Source organism: Diceros bicornis, chromosome 37 (assembly GCF_020826845.1).
Source record: "Diceros bicornis minor isolate mBicDic1 chromosome 37, mDicBic1.mat.cur, whole genome shotgun sequence".
In the NCBI taxonomy this organism is placed as follows: Eukaryota; Metazoa; Chordata; class Mammalia; order Perissodactyla; family Rhinocerotidae; genus Diceros; species Diceros bicornis.
The window spans coordinates 28,399,602-28,420,760 of NC_080776.1; the positions used below are offsets into that span (position 1 = coordinate 28,399,602).

Consider the following 21,159-nt stretch of genomic DNA (forward strand, 5'->3'; position numbering starts at 1 on the left):
ACATTTTGAGGAAGACATCAAAGAGAGACAGCAGCTGGTGACTGGGGATCCCAGTGGGGGCCTCCGGGTGGGCCGTGGAGACCAAGCCAGGGCGCCCTCTCTCCCTCCCCCTCCTCCCCCTGCCGCTCACCTAACACCTCCTGCATCGCCCCTCCACTCCCAGCCACTGCCCACCTCACGCTTCAGGAACACAGAAGCAGAGGCACAGGGCGCCCTTTCCACCAGCACATCTGTCCTCATGCTCTCTGCAACTCCCCAGGCGGTGGAGCTCAGCCCTGCACCTCCTCAGGGCCCAGCACGCTCCTCCCGGGCCCTCAGGCTCCTCCTCTCCATCCAGTCCTACCTGCAGCACAGACACCTGCTAGCTCATCTCCGCCTTACACACAAACTCTCCCTTGGACGCATGCTCCCTTTTGGCTACTGTCCATTTTCCTGACTCCCCTTCATGGCTAAACCTCTTAAGTAAAGTGCCTCATCCCTACTTCCCTCCCATGGCCCCCTTCCGCCACTCTAGACCCAGCTTCATTCCCACCCTCTCAAGGAGACTGAGGTCACCCATGATCCCATGTGGCCGAGTCCAGCCATCTTTCCTCCATTCTGATCAGAGCTGTATCCCACCCAGCTGAGCACCCCTCCTTTCTGCAATACCCTTTTCCCCTCGTGGCTCCTGTGACTCCATGCTCCACCGTTTCAGTCCCCTTTCCTGGACCCTCTTCAGCTGCACCTCTGCAAACACTGCCTGCTCCTAGGCTGCACCCCAGTCCCTTCCACAGCTGCAGTGTGCCCAGGAAACCTCATTCAGTTCCATGTTTTAAACATCTCTGACCTCATCCTAACTCTGCCCACTCACAGACGCAGCTTTAAGAGGTTGGGTGCCTGCTCCCCGGCATCAGTACCTAAGGAGTATCTCAAACTCGAGACCTCTCAAAATTTTACTGCAGTGTGAGTTCCAAAAAAGCATTAAATATTTCCAAAAAGGAGGGAAAATTTGGATACAATAAATAGTAGTGAACAAAATAACCAATAAAATGTGTACTTACATCCAATCATGGTTGTTTGATGGGGAAAATAAGAATATAGAACTAACATCAGACAGTCTCAAGCTGGGGAGTAGAAGGTGAGGAGCTGGGAGTGTACAACACAGGAACTGATCAACTATAAGCATTTACAGAAAGAAAGGCAGAAATGGTTGCTCCTAAAAGCTGAAAGACACCCAGTAGAAGAATAGAAAAATAACAAGAAAGCCTAAAAAATAAAAAATTAAATAAAATAGCAGGCCCAAATTCCAACTTATCACTAATCACAACTATAAATGGATTAAATTACTCTATAAAAAGATGAAGGCTCAGATTAAGTTAAAATATAGCTATAAAATAAAGGGATATAGGGGGCTGGCCCGGTGGCATAGTGGTTAAGTTCACGCGCTCTGCTTTGGCGGTTTGGGGTTTGCAGGTTCGGATCCCGGGCGCGGACCTACGCACCGCTTATCGCCATGCTGTGGCAGGCATCACACATAAAATTGAGGAAGATGGGCACAGATGTTAGCTCAGGGCTAATCTTCCTCACACACACAAAAATAAATAAATAAATAAAAATAAAGGGATATAAAAAGGTTGAAAAGGAGATAAAGAAATAAAACTTTAAATGGGACAAAAGAGTTTTGTGTGTTGATAACTGTCAGGAACACTTATGCATCTAACAACATGGTCTTAAAACATAAAGCAAAACTGGGCAAACAAGAAGACACAGGCACCTCCAGAATCACAGGGAAACCTACCTTACCTCTCTTAGAAATCCACAGGTCAAGTAATACAGTAAGTTAGGAAACAGATCTGCTGACAAACACAAATGAGCTAGATCCAGCCTCAGCCTGAGAGACAACAACATAAGAAACTAGTGGAGAGGATGCATTCTCCTCAAACCACAATGAAACAGTCACCACAATGGACTGTGTGCTAAGCCACAATGACATCTCAAACGATTCCAAAAAGCAGGTATCTGTAAGTGTCCTCAAAGCAATAAAATTTAAAAATAATTACAAACAAATTGGCTCCCCTCCCCCAACCTATCCACTTGAAAAACTGTCCACACTCTTCTAAATACCTCGCGTTAAAGAGGGGATCCAGACTGAAAGGACCAACTCTTTAGGAATGAACAACAAGAGCAGCACGAGGTGAATCCATCGCATGGGGACAAAGGGACAGAAGAAGGGACACAGCCTCCACTGCAGGTATCAGGGAATGTCTACTGTACACAAAGAAGCTGAGCACTTCCCTCCACGAGCCACAACACCACCACAATAAAGCCAACGACAGAAGAATGAAGTGAGGATTCACAAGGCAGGAACAACAACGTAGACCTGAGCAATGGAGTCAAGGGCTGGCTGTCTGGAAAGACCTGTAACAGTGAGAAACCTTCACAGTCTGACCAAGAGGAACAGACAAAGGCACCAAACTGTACCATCAGGTACGAGAAACTACAGAAACAGCTTTAACGTGATAGGAGAACATAGCGGATAACTCTGACCAGGACATCAGTGGGCCTCAGCTGGAGCTGTCCTTCCCCCAGGATGCATCTGGAAACACGTGGGTTTTGTTTCTTGTTCTGGGTTCTCCTAATGGTTGTTGCCCGGGAGGTCCAGGAGGTCCTGAACAGCCTGTCACATAGAGCCGTTTCCTACCCAAAGTGTTACTTACATCTCAGAAGGCAAACGTTGATTTAGATTAAATGAACAATGTGGTAGGGAAACGTTTTTTACGTACATGTATATAAGAAGCAAAGATACTATCCTCAATATGTAAAGAATATCTAGAAACTAATGTTTATAAGGACTAAACAGTAAAATAGGGGGAAAAGCAGAAACGTAGCCAATGAACATATAAAAAAATATATCCAACCTATTTGTATAGGTACAAAGATATGTACATAAAAGCAGAGAAAACAGTCTAAGAGATCACACACCAAATTTTACTAGCAACAAAGAGGTGGGTAAGAAATGGGAATTGTCACTTCTTAGCTTATATATTTCTGTACTGTTTTAATTTTTACAAAAGACAACGTATTCTACTTGAACAGATGTTTAAAACTTTAGGGGTCAGCCTCGTGGCGCAGTGGTTAAGTTCACACGTTCTGCTTTGGTGGTCTGGGGCTCACCGGTTTGGATCCTGGGCATGGACGTACTCACGGCTCATCAAGCCATGATGAGGCAGCGTCCCACATAGAAGAACTAGAAGGACCTACAACCAGGATAAACAACTATGTACTGGGGCTTTGGGGAGGGAAAAAAAAAAAAAAAAAAAGATTGGCAACAGATGTTAGCTTAGGGCCAATCTTCCTCAAAAAAAAAAAAGTTTAAACAAATTACTATTAATGTTCAAAATAATTTAACTTCAAGGATATCTATTAACACATGAATGGAAAGAACCTCCCCATGACTTTAAGAGTCTCCTATAATTTTTCTAATAGTTTACTATGTCTATTTTATTTTACATTCAGGTCCTAACTCATTTGGAATTTACGTTTGTGTGATATATGCAATAGAAGCTGACTTTCCCCTGTTCAAGTGGAAAACTGTCCAGGCAGTGTTCATTCAGTAGTTCTGGCTTTCCCAGCAGATGTGCAACGCCTCCTTTCCCACTGGCTAAACCCCCACAGCTACAGACGCCTCCCGAGCGCCCTGGAGCAAGTGGGGTAAGCTCTCCAACCTGGGCTCCCTGTTTACAAGGTATGGCTACTATGAGACCCTTCTCCTAAGACAGCAGGGGGCACGTGTCACATGGAAGCGCTCAAGGGCCACGTAGCAAGAAACCCCTCACAATGCGCAGGCAGTGTGGGAGCCACAAGCTCAGGTACTGACCTCGGCCGGGGGGCAGCAGGCTGCTCAGGTAGGGGAAGCTCACTCGCTTCAGCTCGTCCAGCTTCTCCTGCAGCTTGCGCACCTGGCTGTCAGAGCGGCTGACCCTCTGCCGCAGGGTCTTCAGCTCGCCGTTCTTCTTCTCTACCTGCTCCCGCAGGCAGCACACCTGGCTCTTGTTCTGCCGGGAGGAGAAGCAGTAGGAGTGCAGCGAGTCGATGAGTCTGCAGGCCCCAGATGCAGACAGGATGACCTCGTTGATGGACATGGGGCTGGCGTCGCTGTGCTCGCTCTGCACAGCTTCTGTGGCTGGCTTCGGGGGTGACATCTGTTGGAGGGGCAGAGGGGCTCTGGGAGGGCTTCTGAGGTGTCACTGTGAGTGATGAACTTGGGGGGCTCTGGGCCAAGCCCTTGTCCAGCCCCAAGCTGGTCCTGCTGCAGCTGGGCTCCACGTCTCTCTTCAGCCTCTTTCGGTCAACAGGCTCTCGGGGGACAGATGGCCTCTCTCGAGTGTGCTTGGAGGAGAAACTGTAAGAATGAAGTGAGCCAATAAATTTGCATGCCCCAGATCCTAGGGGGGTAAAGTCATCCACAGAAATGCCACTCTTATCTACCAGGCCCCCGTCAGGGGAGGCGGTGGTCTCATCGCCAGCATCTACAGCAGATGTGTTTGCATCTCCCTGGCTGCCTGACGCTGGGGTGACCACACCGTCTCCTGGAGTTCCTTCCAGAGACTGCTGCACCCGTTCCTGACTGGCGGCTTCCTGGGCAGCCCTGGGTGCGGGTTCACCCTGCAGAGCAGCTCGCTTCAACTTGCGGGACTCTGGCTTGGCCATCAGGTTTTCACTCGAGGACGATGATGAACATGCAGCTCCTTTCCTGTCTGCTTCACTCGAATGTCCCCTCAGGCCCCCTGAGGCCTTTCTAGTGTCCTTTCTCCTGGTGCGGCCATGGCCTCCAGCCCCCCTCTTCTCAGTCAGGTGGAAAATGGAGGGCACAGCCGTGGGCTTGAGCTGGCGGTGTTGATCCTCCAGCCTTTTGGAGAAGCTGTCTTTGGTGAAATGTTCGCTACAGAGGAAAGAATACTTAGTGGGGGTCCAGTTATCCCTCTGAACAGCTTTTAACCACTGGATAAGACGTTTTGAGTCCTTGAGGGGGAACCTGCAGGACAAATGACAAAGTAATTAGAAATAATTAAGCGTCTCCCCCATAACGATCAACTATAAAAGCAAAACGTGTTTTTGCAAACACCCACACCTGTATTGACTTCACCCATTTAAACGTTTAGTAAAGATTTAAGGAACATCTTCTACTTGTAATTTATTACTCGAAGAGAAAAATGAAAGACCGACTGTTTACCCTTAAGAAGCTTACAGTCTGTAGGGCAGAGAAGGAAGGAAGGTGAGGACCTCCTCCCAGGCTGTGGTAAGTGCCCTGTAGGGACACAGACGCTTGGGCAGATAGCACAGGATGGCATCAAGACAATAGGAAAGGCTTCAGGAAGCCCTGAAAATAGTTCCTAGAAGCTCACAGGTGACCAAGCCTCCTGATGTGCCTGGGATGCAGGACTCTGGGTACCAAAATGGGGAGGGTTGGTCCTCCTATTTCAAAGCCAGACCAGGTGTCGGCCAGCAGAGCATCCAGGCACTCAGCATGGAGCCCTGCCCCAGCTGTGGCTCACAGAGCTGAGAATGCAAGACCGGCTCTAAGAAGAGGTCAGGGGGCCAGCCTGGTGGCACAAGTGGTTAAGTGCGCGCGCTCCACAACGGCGGCCCGGGGTTCCCTGGTTCGGATCCCGGGTGCGCACCGATGCACTGCTTGGCAAGCCATGCTACTGCGGCGTCCCATATAAAGTGGAAGATGGGCACAGATGTTAACCCAGGGCCAGTCTTCCTCAACAAAAAAAAAAAAAGAGGAGGATTGGCAGATGTTACCACAGGGCTGATCACCTCACAAAAAAAAAGAGAAGAGGTCAGACTCAAAAGCTGTAGTTGTGTGTTCCCACTGTACTTCCACTACCAGGAGGAAAGCTGCTCCCTTTAAAAAGCAACCAGCCTCTGGAAGATACTGAATAAGACACTTAATAAGCATTTATTCTCATTAAGGCAAGATCTCTATTTAGAAAACTCTGACCGGGGCCGGCCTGGTGGTGCAGCGGTTAAGTGCGCGCGCTCCGCTTTGGAGGCCCAGGGTTTGCAGGCCAAGATCCCCAGCGTGCACCGATGCACCACTTGTCAGGCCATGGTGTGGCGGCGGCCCATATAAAGTGGAGGAAGATGGACACGGATGTTAGCCCAGGGCCAGTCTTCCTCAGCAAAAAGAGGAGGATTGGCGACAGATGTTAGCTCAGGGCTAATCTTCCTTACAAAAAAAAAAAAAAAGAAAACTCTGACCAAACTGTGCATATGGTGGCGGGGGGGAGGGAGGTGTCACTCTAGAGGGCTCTCTGCTTCACCTAAAGTCGTGTAACCCAACTGAGACCACTGTGGACTAGCACCAGGGCAGATATTAACTCCTCAGAAGTTCTAAGCAACATGACTTTCTAAACTTTCAATGCTTTGTGAACTTGTTACCCAAAGACCCCACACCCCCATTCCAATGTCCTCTGCTCCCACATCAGACCGTTATGACTGCCAAGAGCAGCCCTCTCTGCAGTGCTTTGTCTCATTTTCGAAAACAGTAACAAAACTTTTGGGACACAGGCTCTGAAAGAAACTGTCAAGAAAGCATGGTGCTTGATCTCTGGAATAATCTAATATTACCAATCCTTTTGCTAGATTGTAACAATTTAGGACTTAGAACAAACCATTGTAACTTCCAACAAGACTATAAATAACAAGTGTCAGTCAGGTTTTTAAAACTTAAATAACACTCTGCAACATAAAACGGAAGTATCTGCAAAGAGGTTTTTAAAGTAGTTTCTTCAGTTTCACTGTTCTGGGACCTCCAGTGTGGAAGTCCGCAGAAAAGGACTCACTGAAACAGCTGAATTCCAGAGCCCTCACGAAAGGAGTCAGGCCAGGCCAGGAAGAGGGCAGGAAGTGTGAAGGAAGCCCCTTCCACCACCGCGCAGGGTCAGCCTCTCCCGACGAGTGGGCCGTGCCCTGCTCCCCGGAGGATGCTGTCAGATGCGTCTCCAGCGTGCACCTCCACGCGCAGAGCCACCTCTCCCTGGGACTTCGAGGACCCTTCTATTAACAGCATCCGGGAGCGCGGGTTAATGATACAAGTTGCATTTGCTGGGCCACATTCCTGATCGCAGAGATCAAGACAAGCTTCCCCGATCAAAAGAGGAGAAAAGTCACAGCAAATGCAAGAGAACAACTGACCTAAGGAAGAGCTTTTCCAGAACACAGTTTCTGGAAATTGGCGGCGCCAACCCGAATCAATGGGGCGCAGGGTGGCCGCAGAGTTGGGGGTGAGAGGGTGGTGGAGGCCGTAAGGTAGCCTCCAAGTGGGGGGACGGGTGGCCTTAGGGTGGGCGCGGGTGGCCGGAGGGTGGGCGTGGGGTGGGCGCCGGTGGCCGCGGGGTGGGCGCCGGGTGGCTGTAGGATGGCCGCGGGGTGGTCGGGTTGGCCCGAAGCGCCCGGCCCAGAGACGGCGGCGCGGGCCAAGGTCACACAGCGCCTGGCGCTGACTCACTCGCGGGACTGGCACCGAGGCCCGGCGCACAAAATGTCCCCCCGCCGCAGGCCGGGCCGCGCGGCCTCAGTTTCCCCGCGGTGCCGGGCCGGGCCGGGCCGGGCGGGGGCGTGGCCGGCGGTTCGCGCGGGCGGCGGGCCGGGCGGGGCCGGTTACCTGTGGAAGGAGACGGCGCGCTTCTCCCCCTTGCCCTGCCGGTTTGAGCAGTTCGCAGCCGCGCAGCAGATCACCATCTCGGGCCTCGGGCCGCCGTGCCGCCGCCAGGCTCTGGCCGTCGCCTCGCCGCGCCGAGCCCCGAGCGGGACCGCCCCGAGGGGAGGGCGCGCGGCAACACGGCTGCGGGACGTGGGAGCCGGCCCCGCGGCCCCGCGGCCCCGCCGTACGGCAAGATGGCGGCGCGCGCTCCACGCCCGGCTGGCCCCCAGTCCCTGGCCCCTGGCCCTCGGTGATCCCGAGGTCCCCGGCACCCGGCGGGGCGCAGCCCGGTGCTCGCGGCGTCGCCGGTGGGAGGGGGCGCCCCGGGCGGGCGGCTCCGTGCGACGACATGGCGTGCAGGGCCCGTCCGTACGGCAAGATGGCCGCGCCGAGGGTCTGGGCGCACGGCGGGCTAATGCGCCCGCCCCGGGGTCCCGCTGCCCGCCCGCGCCTGCTTCCGCTACCCCGAGGGTCGCTGCTGCGGTCCTCAGAGCGAGCGACTTCGGCCGCCCGAGAGCCGACCGCGCGAGTTCGGCCCTCCGCGCTGGGCCCCGCCGTACGCCAAGATGGCGGCCGACGCACTTCCGCCGCGCACTTCGGGCCCCACCCGCGCCCGCTCGGCCCGGATTGGCCCCGGCGGCGGCCCGTCGCGTCGCGTCGCGCTGCGGAAACGTCGGAGCGAAGCCGCGCTCAGTCGGCGGCCGGAGAGGGAAGATGGACGCAGGTGAGGGCTTGTCCGGCCGCGGGGCCACCCCGGGGGCGGTGGTCGCCTGGCCCCTCGGCCTCCGGGCCTCACCTGGTCCCTCGCCCGGGGACTCGCCTGGCGTGACCTGGGCGCCGGGCGGGCGTGGGGCCGCCGGGGAAGCGGGGCCCTCGGGCGGAGCGAGCGGGGGCGGCGGCCGTGGCGAGGCCGGCGCGGGTCTGACAGTCCCGTGTTTGCGGGGCTCGGCCTTTTGCCGTGCGCCCGCAGCGCCCGGGCGACCGGCCCGACAAGTCCAAGGCCGCCGGACCAGAAGGGGCAGCGCGGCGTCCGGGCCGGGAGGAGGGGCCGGGCGGAGCTGGGGGCTGGGGGCTCGGTGCTCTGGCGGAGCTGGTTCTTGAGGCGGCTTTGCCTCCCCTCTCCAGGAGTTAAGAAATGGAAACTCTTTTAACTGCTAGGAAGCTATATTGTAGACTGGATCGGAGAAACATGAGCCGACTCTTACGGCACGCGCGTCTATTTTTTTTGTTATTTCAATGAGCAATAGGTCGTTCAAGTTTCTTTTCCTGTGATTGAGGAAGGAAAATCCATCTCGTCATGTCTTAACTTCTTGGGGTCCTAATACAAAGTGTGTGTGTGTGGGGGGGGTGTTGGTGTTTTGGCCAGTCCTATCATGCTGCTCCTCCAAAGGGGACAATTCCTTAATTTGCTGGCAAGATGTTTTGGATCTTCATCAGTAGCTTTGAAAGCATTTGTACCCGGGCTCACTTTATCATTCCACAGCAATTTTAGTTCTCTCATTCCTTGTGATTTGCCTTCAAGTATCCCCTCCTTCTGTCAAGGAAGACTTTTATCTCGTTTAATTCCTCCTGTCATCCTGGATGGCGTTGTTTTTGCTTCGCTTTTCCTGCCAGCTGCAACAAAAGGTTACTGAAATCTCAGTTTGGAAACTGTAAGGTAGACATGTCCGGCCAATATTTCAATGGTTTGTGGCATCTCATTACTTAAATGTGTTAGGTAGCTGGAGGAAATGGTAACCCTGACTCTCAAAGGAGCATGTTAATCAGGTGTATTTTTTGTGAAGTTTGGTTGAAAAAGAAAAAGTATCAGACGCTGTTGTACTGTTTGCTGGGAGCACGGGGGTGGGGGAAGGAATAGAATTATTTGCTTGTCCACTTTCTTTCAAGTTATTACTGTTTGCATACCTATGACCATTCATAGGAGAGACTGGGTTAAGGTGGAAAACACGATTTAATTTTGGTCATATTACCTTAGATGTGAAAATCGTCATGTTGAAGTTAGGAGTAGCCACGTGATGATTCCCTAATGCAACACTGAAGGATGCTTCAAAGTAGAAAGGGTGTAAGGCCTCTGTTGATGCTGATAAGAATATATGAGATATTTGTAGGGTGTGGTGGGGAGTTTTCTTTCTAACATGATGCTGTACGTCCTTTTAGGGATGAATAATGGAGTGGCCTCCCCTGATCCCTGGAGTTCTTACAGATTTGGCCTTCCTTGCCCAGGGGTTAGGCAGTTCCTGGTTGTTTTTATAGTCATCCGTCCGTTAAACTATAGTTCTTATTGAGTGCAAGGTTTGTGTCCAGCATCGTTCTACACCATGGGGCTAGAGAAGTGAACAAAACAGACAAAAACCATGTCCTGGCTGACATTCTAGATGTGACGCCAATGGTGTGTCTCATGTGGAGAGTGATGTGGGCCAAGTGGGAGGGGGATGGAGTTGTAGCCAGGAGGACCAGGAAAGGTCTCACCGCAGAGGTAAATTTTGAACAAGACCCAAAAGCAGTGCAGGAGGAAGGGCAAGTGGCCTGCTCTGGGAGCAGCAAGTAGGGCGGTGTGGCCAGGGTACAGTGGGTGGGGTGAGGGAAACAGGAGCTGAAGGCAGAGAGTGACTTGGGCCCAGTAGTGGGGCCCTGTTGGTCATAGTGAGGACTTGGATGTTTATTTAGTCTGAATGAGATGATGATCCTTTGAAGGTTTTGAGAGGAGGAGTAACATGACCGGGCATATGTTTAGCAGATTTGCTCTGGCTGCTCTGTTGAGAGTATACTGCAGACAGGCAAGGGCAGAAGCAAGGAGACCAGTTAGGAAGCTTTTGCAATAAGCCAGACAGGAGGCCTTGGAGGCTCAGGTCAGGGTGGGGAGAGGAGATTGAATTCTGTATGTATTTGGACATAGAGACTGTAGGACTGTATACAGATAGGAAGTGGTGAGGGGTGGGGCTGGGGAGGGAGGAGTTGAAGATGGTGCTGAGTTTATGGCCTGAGCTAGGAAACTCAGATGAGGAAGACTTTGGGAGGTCTTCCTTGGTGGGGAGCTGTTGGGTGTTTGGTTTTGTCCAAGTTGACTGTGAGGTGCCTGTTAGACACCCATGTTGTGATGTCCAGGGAGCTTTTGGGTCTCAGGGCCTGAAGCTGAGGGAGTAGGCCTGGACTAGAGGTAGGAGTGTGCGGGAGGCCACTTTGAATGAGGGTCTGAGTGTGGGAGGAAAGAGAAGGGCCAGGGAGGAGGGGCCTGGGGCTGTGGGCGTGTGGAGGTCTGGAAGGCGGCGGGTAGACCACGGGTTGGTTGTCTCCTCCACGGAGCCCTCAGAACTGTCAAAACATGCTCCCAATTCAAGGAACTGGCATGTGCCAGCACTTAAATAGCCACACTGTCCGTTCCTTGAGGACAGAGCTGCATCTTATGCTTGCATCTTCAGTGCTTCAGGTTATGTCTGGCGTGTGGTTGGTAATCTAAGAAGCAGAAATTGAATTAATAATAGCTCACATATTCATGTACTATAAGAACTGCAGTTTGTGGAGTTTGTGCATAATGCAAATCCAGTCTGTGAGTATAAGGTGTAAATGGATGAGAGGGCTCTTCACTACACGGCAGTGGGATTTAATGTGGACATTCTACCCAGTGTGTTCACTACAGTGTTTCCTAGTTTTTTGATGTAGCTGAAGTTCTGGGTTCTTTTCTCTTTCTTTTTTTCCATTCAGAACTGAATCACCGGCATTTTCATAAAAACTATTTGGGATTTAAAAAAATAGCTACTTGCAATCTTAAATACAAGCATTTTCTAAGGGAAGCAGAGAGCCTTTCTTTTGATTTTATGTATAAAGTATAATCTCTCAGAAAATGTAAGTGTTTTGGGAGAATATCTCTGAAACGTGATGCGTTACAGTAAGCTCTAAAAGAATCTAGTGGTGCATATTTTTTGTGGTTCTCCCAGGTTGAATTACAACGTGATTGGTACTAAGTGGAGAGAAATTGGTGTCATTCATTGAGCAGAATTCCCTACTTTTCTGTCTATTAGATCAATAATATTAAATCAAAACATTTTTTTCTAAAGGAATTACAGACTATTTCCGCTTCCCCTTGCGGGTATGCTCAGGGACATCCTAGGGAAGAAGATGTGGGAAATCAAGCGACTGGGACCCAGGTGACCAAATGGGGAAAGTAATTCTAAAAGGGTCTCTTTCTTCAGGTGGACAGTGCCTGTCCATCTTGCTTCTCCTGCGTGTCATCTTATTTCAAATTAAGATTATTACCTAGGAGTCTGGAGACTGGCATTCTTTTCGGAGTTATGACTCCTGACTCAGGAAGTATGTGAATTGCTTCATAAATGATGTGATATCATGTGTAAAGATCATGATTATAACGAGGGCTGTGGAATAAGATGAGGGAGCCCTCTCTGGGAGAAATCCGGAGGCTCTGGCCTCAAGCCCCAGTGGAGCTGGTCAGTCTGAGAGCAGAGAGTTGATGAAGGAACCTTAGAGAGTGGACTTCTTGGGTTGGTCAATCTGTGCAAATGTTAGAGAGTGTGAACTTTCAGTTTTAAAATAGAAAAGTATTAGTTTTTCTATTGAAATGTTTTTTGAACTGGCATTCTGTAATGTTTTCTGTTCTGCAGAAGTATTAACACATATTTTGGCTAAATTAATATTGATAATAAAACAAAAGTGTTTTGTTTGGAGGGTGTTTAGTTTCATCTTATAGGTAATGAGGTCTGAAATTATATGAAAAAGAGGAAGAGAGGGTGCTCAGAACCAGTGTTGGGTGCTACACACGATGCTGGAGCCTCGCACCCATCTCGTGTTCTTACCCTGAGAGGCAGAGCCGGTGGCTTTGCCTCCTTTCGTGGTGAGGAGACTGAGGCTTAGAAAAGTTAAGTCATGTTTATACAGCTAGCAAGTGGGCTCTCTGTCTCCAAAAACAAATGTTAGTAGAAATTAGAAAGCTGAACGTTAGAAGTGAGTGTTATTTAGAAAAATGTCTCCTTCCTCCCTTAGAAAGTAGGATCTGGAAGGTCAGGGAGCTTGGCAGTCTGGTCCAGGCACCTTAGCCTGCACTGAGTGAGCAGTGCCTCCGTCCAAGGGAGCTGTGAGGGGTCCTCTGCCTGTCGCATTTCAGGCTTTGGGAAGGACAGGTGGGTCCTGTCCTCCAGTGCAGTGTGACAGTGCAGAGCCGCCAATGGCCAGTCAAGACTGTGTGGTGGCTGCACAGGGATAAGTCCTGCACTTGCTCTTCTGGTTGGGATTGCTGCTGGTCCTTGGGACTCTTCATGCTCTCTTTCCGGGGTAAAGGCCTAAGGACATTGAAGAGCTTGTGAAGTGGCGTGGATGGCTGGCTCCTGCTCTCTGAATGCAGGCCTGTCTCTTGTGAGGAAAGACCTGGGACTCAGTTTTAGTGAAGTAACTCACGTGTTGGGTCAGTTTCCTCTTTACGTTGTATGAGGTGCTGCACGTCAGTTTGGTTACAGAACATGGAGAGTGTATCTCCTACATTGTCATCGTTGTGTTACCCACTGCACGGATTACCTGAGGGCCGACCCAGAGATGTGCTTATTCTTGCCACCCAGTACAGGTTTATTAAGCTGTTTATTTCTCACACGAGCCTTGAGGAAAACACAACTGGTCCCATTTTGCCAGGGAGAAAACTGAGGCACAGAAAGGTTCCCAATGTGTGAGGGTCACGTGACAGGTTAGGGCGTCTAAGCCTTCTCGCTCCACGCTGCAGGGCACATGTTCAACAGGTGTGACAGATGGACAGTCCCTGCAGGTGGTGTCCTCCAGGCACAGAGAGGTGAGGATGGTCCCTGTCACAAGGAAGTTACAGTGCAGTGGGGGAAGTGAGGTGGATGTGGTGTATCTGCAGCTACTTCCAGAGGCAGAGGTGACAGGCACCCAGCAGGGGGCAGGATTCCTGGGGGAGTGGGGATGCTGGCACCTTGAGCTGGAGGAGCAGCAGGCTTGGGTGTTTCTGTGGATGGAGGGGCGGTGAAGCGGTGGGTACAGGACAACAGAGCAGATGTGGGAACCCTCCTTGGGAACCCCAGACATAAGGTGTGCTGCCTCTTGGAGGCTCCTGCTAAGCTGACGAGAGCTGGGGGTGCTTCCCAATTTTTTCTTTTAAGTTTTTTTATCTCCTTGCTGGCTTTTGGCTCATGCAATAAAGAATCTGAGGCCATGCGGCCCATAATTTTATTAGTTGCAGTAGACAATTTGGTGATGTATTTTAACTTCATGGAACAGCTCTCTCTGCCTTCCCTCTGAAGTTGGCTTCATTGCCTATAAAGTTTGCTAGTAAACTGAAGATGTACACCTGCTTTGCATTTTGCTGCTTCAGTGATGAAAACCTCTCAATTTCAAAGCTGCCCCAGCCTTTGTCACCCTACTTTGAGAATGAGCTTCTTTTCCTTTTCTCCCTTATCTACTTGTCTCCTTCATTATCATGATTTTCTCAGTATGGGAGCTGGATGTGTTAGGAGTGTCTCAGGGTCCAGACTGATACTGCAGACTCACTGATACAGTGTTGCTCTCCCTTGACATGCGCCACATCCTTCTGACACAGTCCAGAGATTACATCCTCGCCCACAGTGAGGAGCTCTCCAGTACATGTTTTGGAAAATACATGCATCTTTAGTTCAAAGCTGCTGCCTTGGAAGATCTCAAACATCAGTAGAATGTTCCAGCTCCAGGAGGATGAGAATGACAGTCCTGCAGTGTTGTCAGTTGAAGTTAGACAGGTGTTGTCTGCATCCTTTTTCCTTGAGAGTAAACTTGGTGGATGTGAGTCTACATATTGGTTAAACCTAGAGATCAAAGAAGGCAGTGATTTCTGAAGGTACAGAGGTGGCTTTAGAGAGGCAGCAGAGACACCGTGACGTTTCAGCTACTTGAAAAGATAGAACTTTCATTAATTCCAACTCAATTTTTATAGTCATGTGCAGAAACAGGTAATCTTATATAAAACAAAAAGGGAAAAATAAGCCTGGACTTTGAGCTGTTTATTCTTGATCACAAAGCAGCTTGGTTGACATTGTGTGTGGGAGAACCCACAGAGCAGAGCAGAGCAGAGCTCCTGGATGAAGCTAGGGACTAAGGCCGCCTAGGGCCTGCCATCACGCCCAGGTACTCTGGGCAGCAGATCTGGCTCTGGAAGCACAGGACGCTCTGACCCTGTTGGGTTTTAGGTGAGAAGAAAGAAGGCAGAGCTGGGTCCGGGTTCCCAGCAGCCCGAGAATTCGTTAAGTAGTGAACACAGGGCCTTTTGTTGCCCTGGATTTGTTAGTTCAGTGAGCTCTGCTTTCCCAACCCTGTGACTGGGACTTAGCTGCACATCCAATTAAGCATTTTGGAGTAGTAAAATTGCTTGCCTTTGAGCCTCCGGTTCTCCGTCCTTGATGTCCTTGATGTTAATGACATCAGCTGACCTTGGAGCCTTTCTGTCTGCCAGCCTCCGTGTAAGCACCTCATGGGAAGGGTTTCATGGACGCGTCAGAGCCGTGCTGTGAGAGCATCCTGTTATTTTTTCCCCTTTTGTGGGTGAGGGAATTTCCACACTGAGAGGGTAAGTAAGGGCCCCAGGAACCTACAACCTGTGAATGCCTGGGCTGGGACTTGCACTCTGACCGCAGGCACCGGAGCCAGCACTCTACCCACCTTCCCCGGGGGATTGTGCACAGCATGGAAAGATGTGCAAGGATACTCATGTGTGAGCACCCTAGCAGGGCGTTTGAGGTAGTTATGGCATGGATGTACGTGCAGCAGAATGCTATGAGACCATTAGACATTTGATGGAGATCGGTGTCTGTGAGGAGTGACCACTGGTGGAGCATTGTGTCTGTGAGGAGTGACCGCTGGTGGAGCTCAGCGTCTGTGTGGAGTGACCGCTGGTGGAGCATTGTGTCTGTGTGGAGTGACCGCTGGTGGAGCATTGTGTCTGTGAGGAGTGACCGCTGGTGGAGCTCTGTGTCTGTGAGGAGTGACCACTGGTGGAGCTCAGTGTCTGTGGAGTGACCGCTGGTGGAGCTCTGTGTCTGTGAGGAGTGACCACTGGTGGAGCTCAGTGTCTGTGGAGTGACCACTGGTGGAGCATTGTGTCTGTGAGGAGTGACCACTGGTGGAGCATTGTGTCTGTGAGGAGTAACTACTGGTGGAGCATTGTGTCTGTGAGGAGTGACCACTGGTGGAGCTCAGTGTCTGTGTGGAGTGACCACTGGTGGAGCATAGTGTCTGTGAGGAGTGACGACTGGTGGAGCCTGTTGTCTCAGTGGAATGACCATCTCATTGTCGAGAAGAATAAAGATGAGGAAACCACAGGTGTGGTGTGGTTTCATTTATGGATCTATGCATAGAGACCTCTGGAAGGAGATTCATTGCTGGGTGTGAGGCTACTGCTGATTTTTTATATTTTTGTAGTCTTTGGGTTTTTTTTTTTTATAGCATGTGTCATTTTTACCAAAAGGTGGGGCTATTATCAAAAAATAAATTCAAGTGTGGGAGAAACTCATATACTGTCTTTGATTTTCCAAAGGTTTTTGTAAAGTTGCGGGTGAAGGATACGAGTGACTGGGCACTGCTGAAGCTTGAGAGGCAGTGGATGAGAGTTGTATATTGAGGGTTCTCTGAAGAGCAGCTGAAGAGTTGGGGTACCCCAGAACACACTGTGTGTACCTCGCCTTGGGGGCATCAGTCTGTGCCCTGCTGAGTCTGGGAACCATGTGCAGAGGAAGGGTTTCCTCAGCCAGGATCTGGGGACAAGAGGGATGCTGGGCCTCTCCAGACGGTCCTTGACTTAGGATGGTTTGACTTACAATTTTTTGAGTTTACGATAGTGTGAAAGTGATACGCATTCAGTAGAAAACGTACTTCGAATTTTGAATTGTGATCTTTTCTTGGGCTAGCGATATGCGATAGATACTCTTTTGTGACGCTGGGTGGTGGCAGCGAGCCGCAGCTCCCATCAGCCCTGCCATCCTGAGGGTAAACAACCAATACACTTCCAACCATTATGTGCCCGCACAACCATTCTGTTTCTCACTTTGAGTACAGTATTCAATCAATTACATGAGCTAGTCAACACTTTATTATAAAATAGGCTTTGTGTTAGATGATTTTGCCCAACTGTAGGCTAATGTAAGTGTTTGGAGCACGTGTAAGGTAGGCTGGGCTAAGCTAGGATGTTTGGTAGGTTAGGTTGTATTAAATGCATTTTCAACTTACCATATTTTCAACTTATGATGGGTTTATCTGGACGTAACCCCATTGTAAGTCGAGGAAGATCTGTAGTTTCTTAATTGAAGCAACACAGAATAAAATGGTGCATAGGTCTTGTTAGCATGGCAAGTAGGCACCAGTCTCTGCATATAGCGACCTCCTTAGGGAGTGGGATGTGGCAGTGGTGGAAGCTGGTGGCTGTGCCCATCTAGTAGCATCATCGAAGTGAAAACAGGTTCCAGGCCTTGATGTCCAGACCTCTTAGCACCCAGGGCCTTGGAAGGGTTTGCAGAAGGGTTTATCTCTCATTTCCGGAGGTTAGTGCCCCCCCCCCCAGTAGCACCCTGCCCCGCTGCAGCTAACTGCTACTAACCAAGAAATCGGGGGTGCACTAGAACCCCCACTTGTCCGGGAGCTCTCACGCTTCTTGCCCCTGAGGCATCTGCCTTCATCACGGCAACTGGGCACATGCTCCAAGGTGACACTTGGCGAACCTTGGGTTGGCCATGACAGCTTACTCTACCTTCTGTTTAGTCTGTGGCCTCTCTTGCATACAAAGATGAAGGGTGCGGTTTATTTTGATTTAGTCCTTTAGGTTTTAAACATTTTAAGTCTGAAATAATTAAGTGCTTGGGGCCGGCCTGGTGGCGCAAGCTGTTAGAGTCCGCGCGCTCCGCTGCGGTGACCCGGGGTTCGCTGGTTCGGATCCCGGGTGCGCACTGATGCACCTCTTGTCAGGCCATGCTGTGGCAGCATCCCATATAAAGTAGAGGAGGATGGACATGGATGTTAGCCCAGGGCCAGTCTTCCTTGGCAAAAAGAGGAGGATTGGCAGATGTTAGCTCAGGGCCGATCTTCCTCACACACACACACAAAAAGAAATAATACAATAAAATAATTAAGTGCTTAAATCAAGTGGCTTTTTTTTTGTTTTGTATTCTTTTTTGCTTTCTCTCCCCCAGGCCTCTCTCCCTCCTGTCTGGCAGACACTGCCTCTGGCTTGGAATCTGAAAGGTTCAGGAAGTGGGTTGGCAGGCCCTGCCTCCCCATCCCTGCATTAGCAGAGCCCCTGCCCAGTCACATATGTTTGCTTTGTCAGTGGTTGTCGAGGTGGCTCCGCTAAGGTGCTGGGATGAGGAGGCACTGAGACACAGACTTCCACGTGGGCTCTTTATACGGAAATGCTGTAAGTGATCTCTGGTGTTATTCTACGAAATTATAAGATCTTGATCAGTGTGTGTGTCTTTGGCTTCAATAGCTACTCTGACCTACGACACTCTCCGATTTGCCGAGTTTGAAGATTTCCCAGAGACCTCGGAGCCTGTTTGGATACTGGGTAGAAAATACAGCATTTTCACAGGTATCAGCCATGTTGGAGCCCGCTGTGTTCTTAGTGCTCAGTCTGCAGAAAGCATTTTGTGGTAATAATAGTTATCTGCTAACTTTCTGTAACACGTGACCTACAAATTTAAGGCTGTGTCTGTACATGTTTTCTTCTTTTAAACAATCTTTAGAAAAGGACGAGATCTTGTCCGATGTGACGTCGAGACTTTGGTTTACATACAGGAAAAACTTCCCAGCCATTGGTAAGTACTCCATTGTCACAACATGTGACGAAATATACATGTTTTAGCAGGAGGAAAACTTAGATTTAGAGCGTTGACTTCAGTAGCCGGATCCTCGTCGCTTGGCTTTAGTCCTCATGGCAGCCCTAGTTAAGTAAGCTGGCTGAAGTCTCGCCCCTGGTTGTGGCAGAGCCAGGTTCCAAACCCAGGACCACGCTGCTGAGGGTGCTGGTTTTCCAAGTGCAGGTCACAGTTTATTACCAGAACGTAAAATCAGGATAATGAGTCACCAGCATTTAAAAATGCAGAACAGTACACCTGAAATTTATACAGTGTTGTAAACCAATGTTACTGCAATAAACGAAAAGATAAATTTAAAAACATAATAAAAATGCAGAAGAGAGTGGATGTGAGATAGTGTGTTACCGTAGTGAGGCAGTCTGTGGCTGCAGGAGGCTTTCATTTGTTTATGTGCTGTCCTGGGTCATGGTTGTACAATGTGTTTCTTACTGTAGGTCCAGGAGGTTTGGAAGCCATTATTCATCGTCTTTTCTGGTATGTTCCACACTTAGTTGTGGGGAGAGCTGAAGGGCAAGGCGGATGTGACATGTTTTCATGTAACACTAAAATACACTGCATTAAAAGTAGTTCTTCATCATTGTGCCCCTGGAGGTGGACAGAGGATGGGGACCAGCTCTTGGCCTGGCCTTTGCCAGTCAGAGAACCCGAGACCAGAGGTTCAGGACCAGGAGGCTGTACCTCCTTAGTGGCTGGTCTTGATTCTGTCCCTCTCCTCGATGTGGTTTCATCCGTTCTCCGGAAGTGAGGTGGGCGCAAAATAGCTGCAGCGCTTGACCTCTGGGAACGCTGAAACATAGGGAAATGAGCTCAGCATCACCACAGGTTAGTATTTCATGATGTGATTGGTCAGATGTGCTCTGGAAATGGTCGTTTGTCCCACAAGGTCTTGTTTCACATCTGCTCCGAGGCCGCTCTGCTCGGCCCTGGATGCAGTTGAGGCGTGCTGTGTGGTGCTGGGAGGGACACCACTGTCCTGCAGGCAGAGGTCAGATGTCTGAACGCATGGAAGAGGACGGGCTGGAGAGGAGCTTTGTGTTGTTTGGCAAAGTTGTTAAGGAGGAGGTGGACCGCTTCAGTTCCACAGGCCAGCGGTGTCTATTTCCTTCCCTAGCCCCTTGGAGATGACTTGTTTGTATGGGAGGTGGGGGGAATGTTAATGACAGGTACCAGTGGTAGTGGTTTCTGTGCCAGGCTCTCTGCAGAGCACGTCACACAGGGATCCTTCTTTGGTCCCATCACTGTCCCAAGAGGTTGGCTTTGTCTACCCATGTGCTTGGGAGGGCCTGCTAGAGGCTCTGAGGTGGTGCTGTGGGTAAAGGGTGGGGCCAGCTGGACTGTAACCCACATCTGTCTGATCCCTGAATCTCTGCCTCTTGTCTTGCTGACGATTAGGGGCATTTCCTGTCATGTTAGGGCCTCTTTGGCAATATATGTGGTACCAGAGTGCTCAGTGTCAGAGTCCTTCTATGCCCTGGCAAGTGGACGTGGCCGAGCCCAAGGGCATGTGTGCTCTAAGTGCTGAGGGTTGTTGCTGGCCCTCTCTGAGTTACGGTTCTGCCCTTACTGCATGTGAGGCCCCTTCCTGCACTCCCCACAACTGAATCTTTGCCTTGCTGGTGGTTAGAAAATGGTTCTCCTTATTTGACCTTGCGTTTCCTGGGTCACTCATGAGGCTGTGTCTTTTCATATGTTTTCCAGACATTCTTATTTTTCCGTGACTTCCTTGTTTACATATTTTGCCCATTTTGAGGGGGTCATTTATCAGGACAGTTCACTTCCCAGCAAATGCAGCTTTGGCAGGACCAGGTTCTAAATGGTGTGTGTCACCCAAGATGGAGCTGACGCCTGCAGTGTAGAGCTGACTGGAGCTTGTTATGATCAAGGCTTCCTGCGGTGGACTCTGGGCCTGTTGGGCCATCTGACAGTGAGTGCCTCTCTCTTTGTCCACCTTGACAGGGGGAACCGGCCCCACCTCGGACACGGGCTGGGGCTGCATGCTGCGCTGTGGACAGATGATCTTTGCCCAGGCCCTGGTGTGCCGGCACTTAGGCCGAGGTGAGTCATGGTGCTGGGGACAGCGATGTTCTTAGGAAGCAAAAAGGACTGTGGGGTTAGGTTGTGTAAAGCAAATCCCTATAAAACAGAATAGGATTCAGGGTTTTCTAACCAACAACCCACTTTTTCATTGATTAAAAAAAGTGACTTTAAAGAATACTGATAAATGTTTGTCTTTTAGAAATTATCTTTAAACCACTGAAACCATTTTCTGCTTTCTGTATGGGCTTGTTTTGATGGGTTGACATATGTATATTTGAAATCCTGGGGAATTTGCCTTTTAATTTTAGAAAGGTTCAAACAGGGTTTGGGTGCCATCTGTGTCTTGAGTGTTTTGTAAAAGTGAAGGCTTTTGTCTCGTGATTTGGTAAAACTGAACTTGTACACCTGTCTTCAATAGATTGGAGGTGGACACAGCGGAAGAGGCAGCCGGACAGCTACTTCAGTGTCCTCAATGCGTTCATCGACAGAAAGGACAGTTACTACTCCATTCACCAGATAGGTGGGGAGAGGGCAGAGTGCGCCAGGTCCTGGTCATTTAGAATGACTGTTAGCACATCGTTG

At 50.3% G+C, this 21,159-nt stretch overlaps 2 protein-coding genes across 3 annotated transcripts in view; one reads left to right on the plus strand and one right to left on the minus strand.

Annotated features, from left to right (window-relative positions):
- THAP4 (THAP domain containing 4) overlaps positions 1 to 6,925 on the minus strand; it is a 42,979-nt gene extending 36,054 nt beyond the window's left edge. Inside the window, 3 exon segments of the mRNA XM_058533383.1 lie at positions 3,857 to 4,172; positions 4,174 to 5,014; positions 6,831 to 6,925. Coding sequence (XP_058389366.1) covers positions 3,857 to 4,172; positions 4,174 to 4,689 — 832 coding nt within the window. The 5' untranslated portion in view covers positions 4,690 to 5,014; positions 6,831 to 6,925.
- A 588-nt stretch (positions 6,926 to 7,513) lies between these two features.
- Positions 7,514 to 21,159, plus strand: part of ATG4B (autophagy related 4B cysteine peptidase) — a 30,847-nt gene continuing 17,201 nt past the window's right edge. For both annotated transcript variants that reach the window (XR_009217071.1, XM_058533381.1), the window contains exons 1-5: positions 7,514 to 8,414; positions 18,153 to 18,254; positions 18,409 to 18,480; positions 20,497 to 20,595; positions 20,996 to 21,097. Coding sequence is in view for 1 of the 2 variants with exons in the window: in XM_058533381.1 (XP_058389364.1) it covers positions 7,529 to 8,414; positions 18,153 to 18,254; positions 18,409 to 18,480; positions 20,497 to 20,595; positions 20,996 to 21,097 (1,261 nt within the window). In the remaining variant the exon portion in view is untranslated. The remainder of the gene's footprint in view (positions 8,415 to 18,152; positions 18,255 to 18,408; positions 18,481 to 20,496; positions 20,596 to 20,995; positions 21,098 to 21,159) is intronic.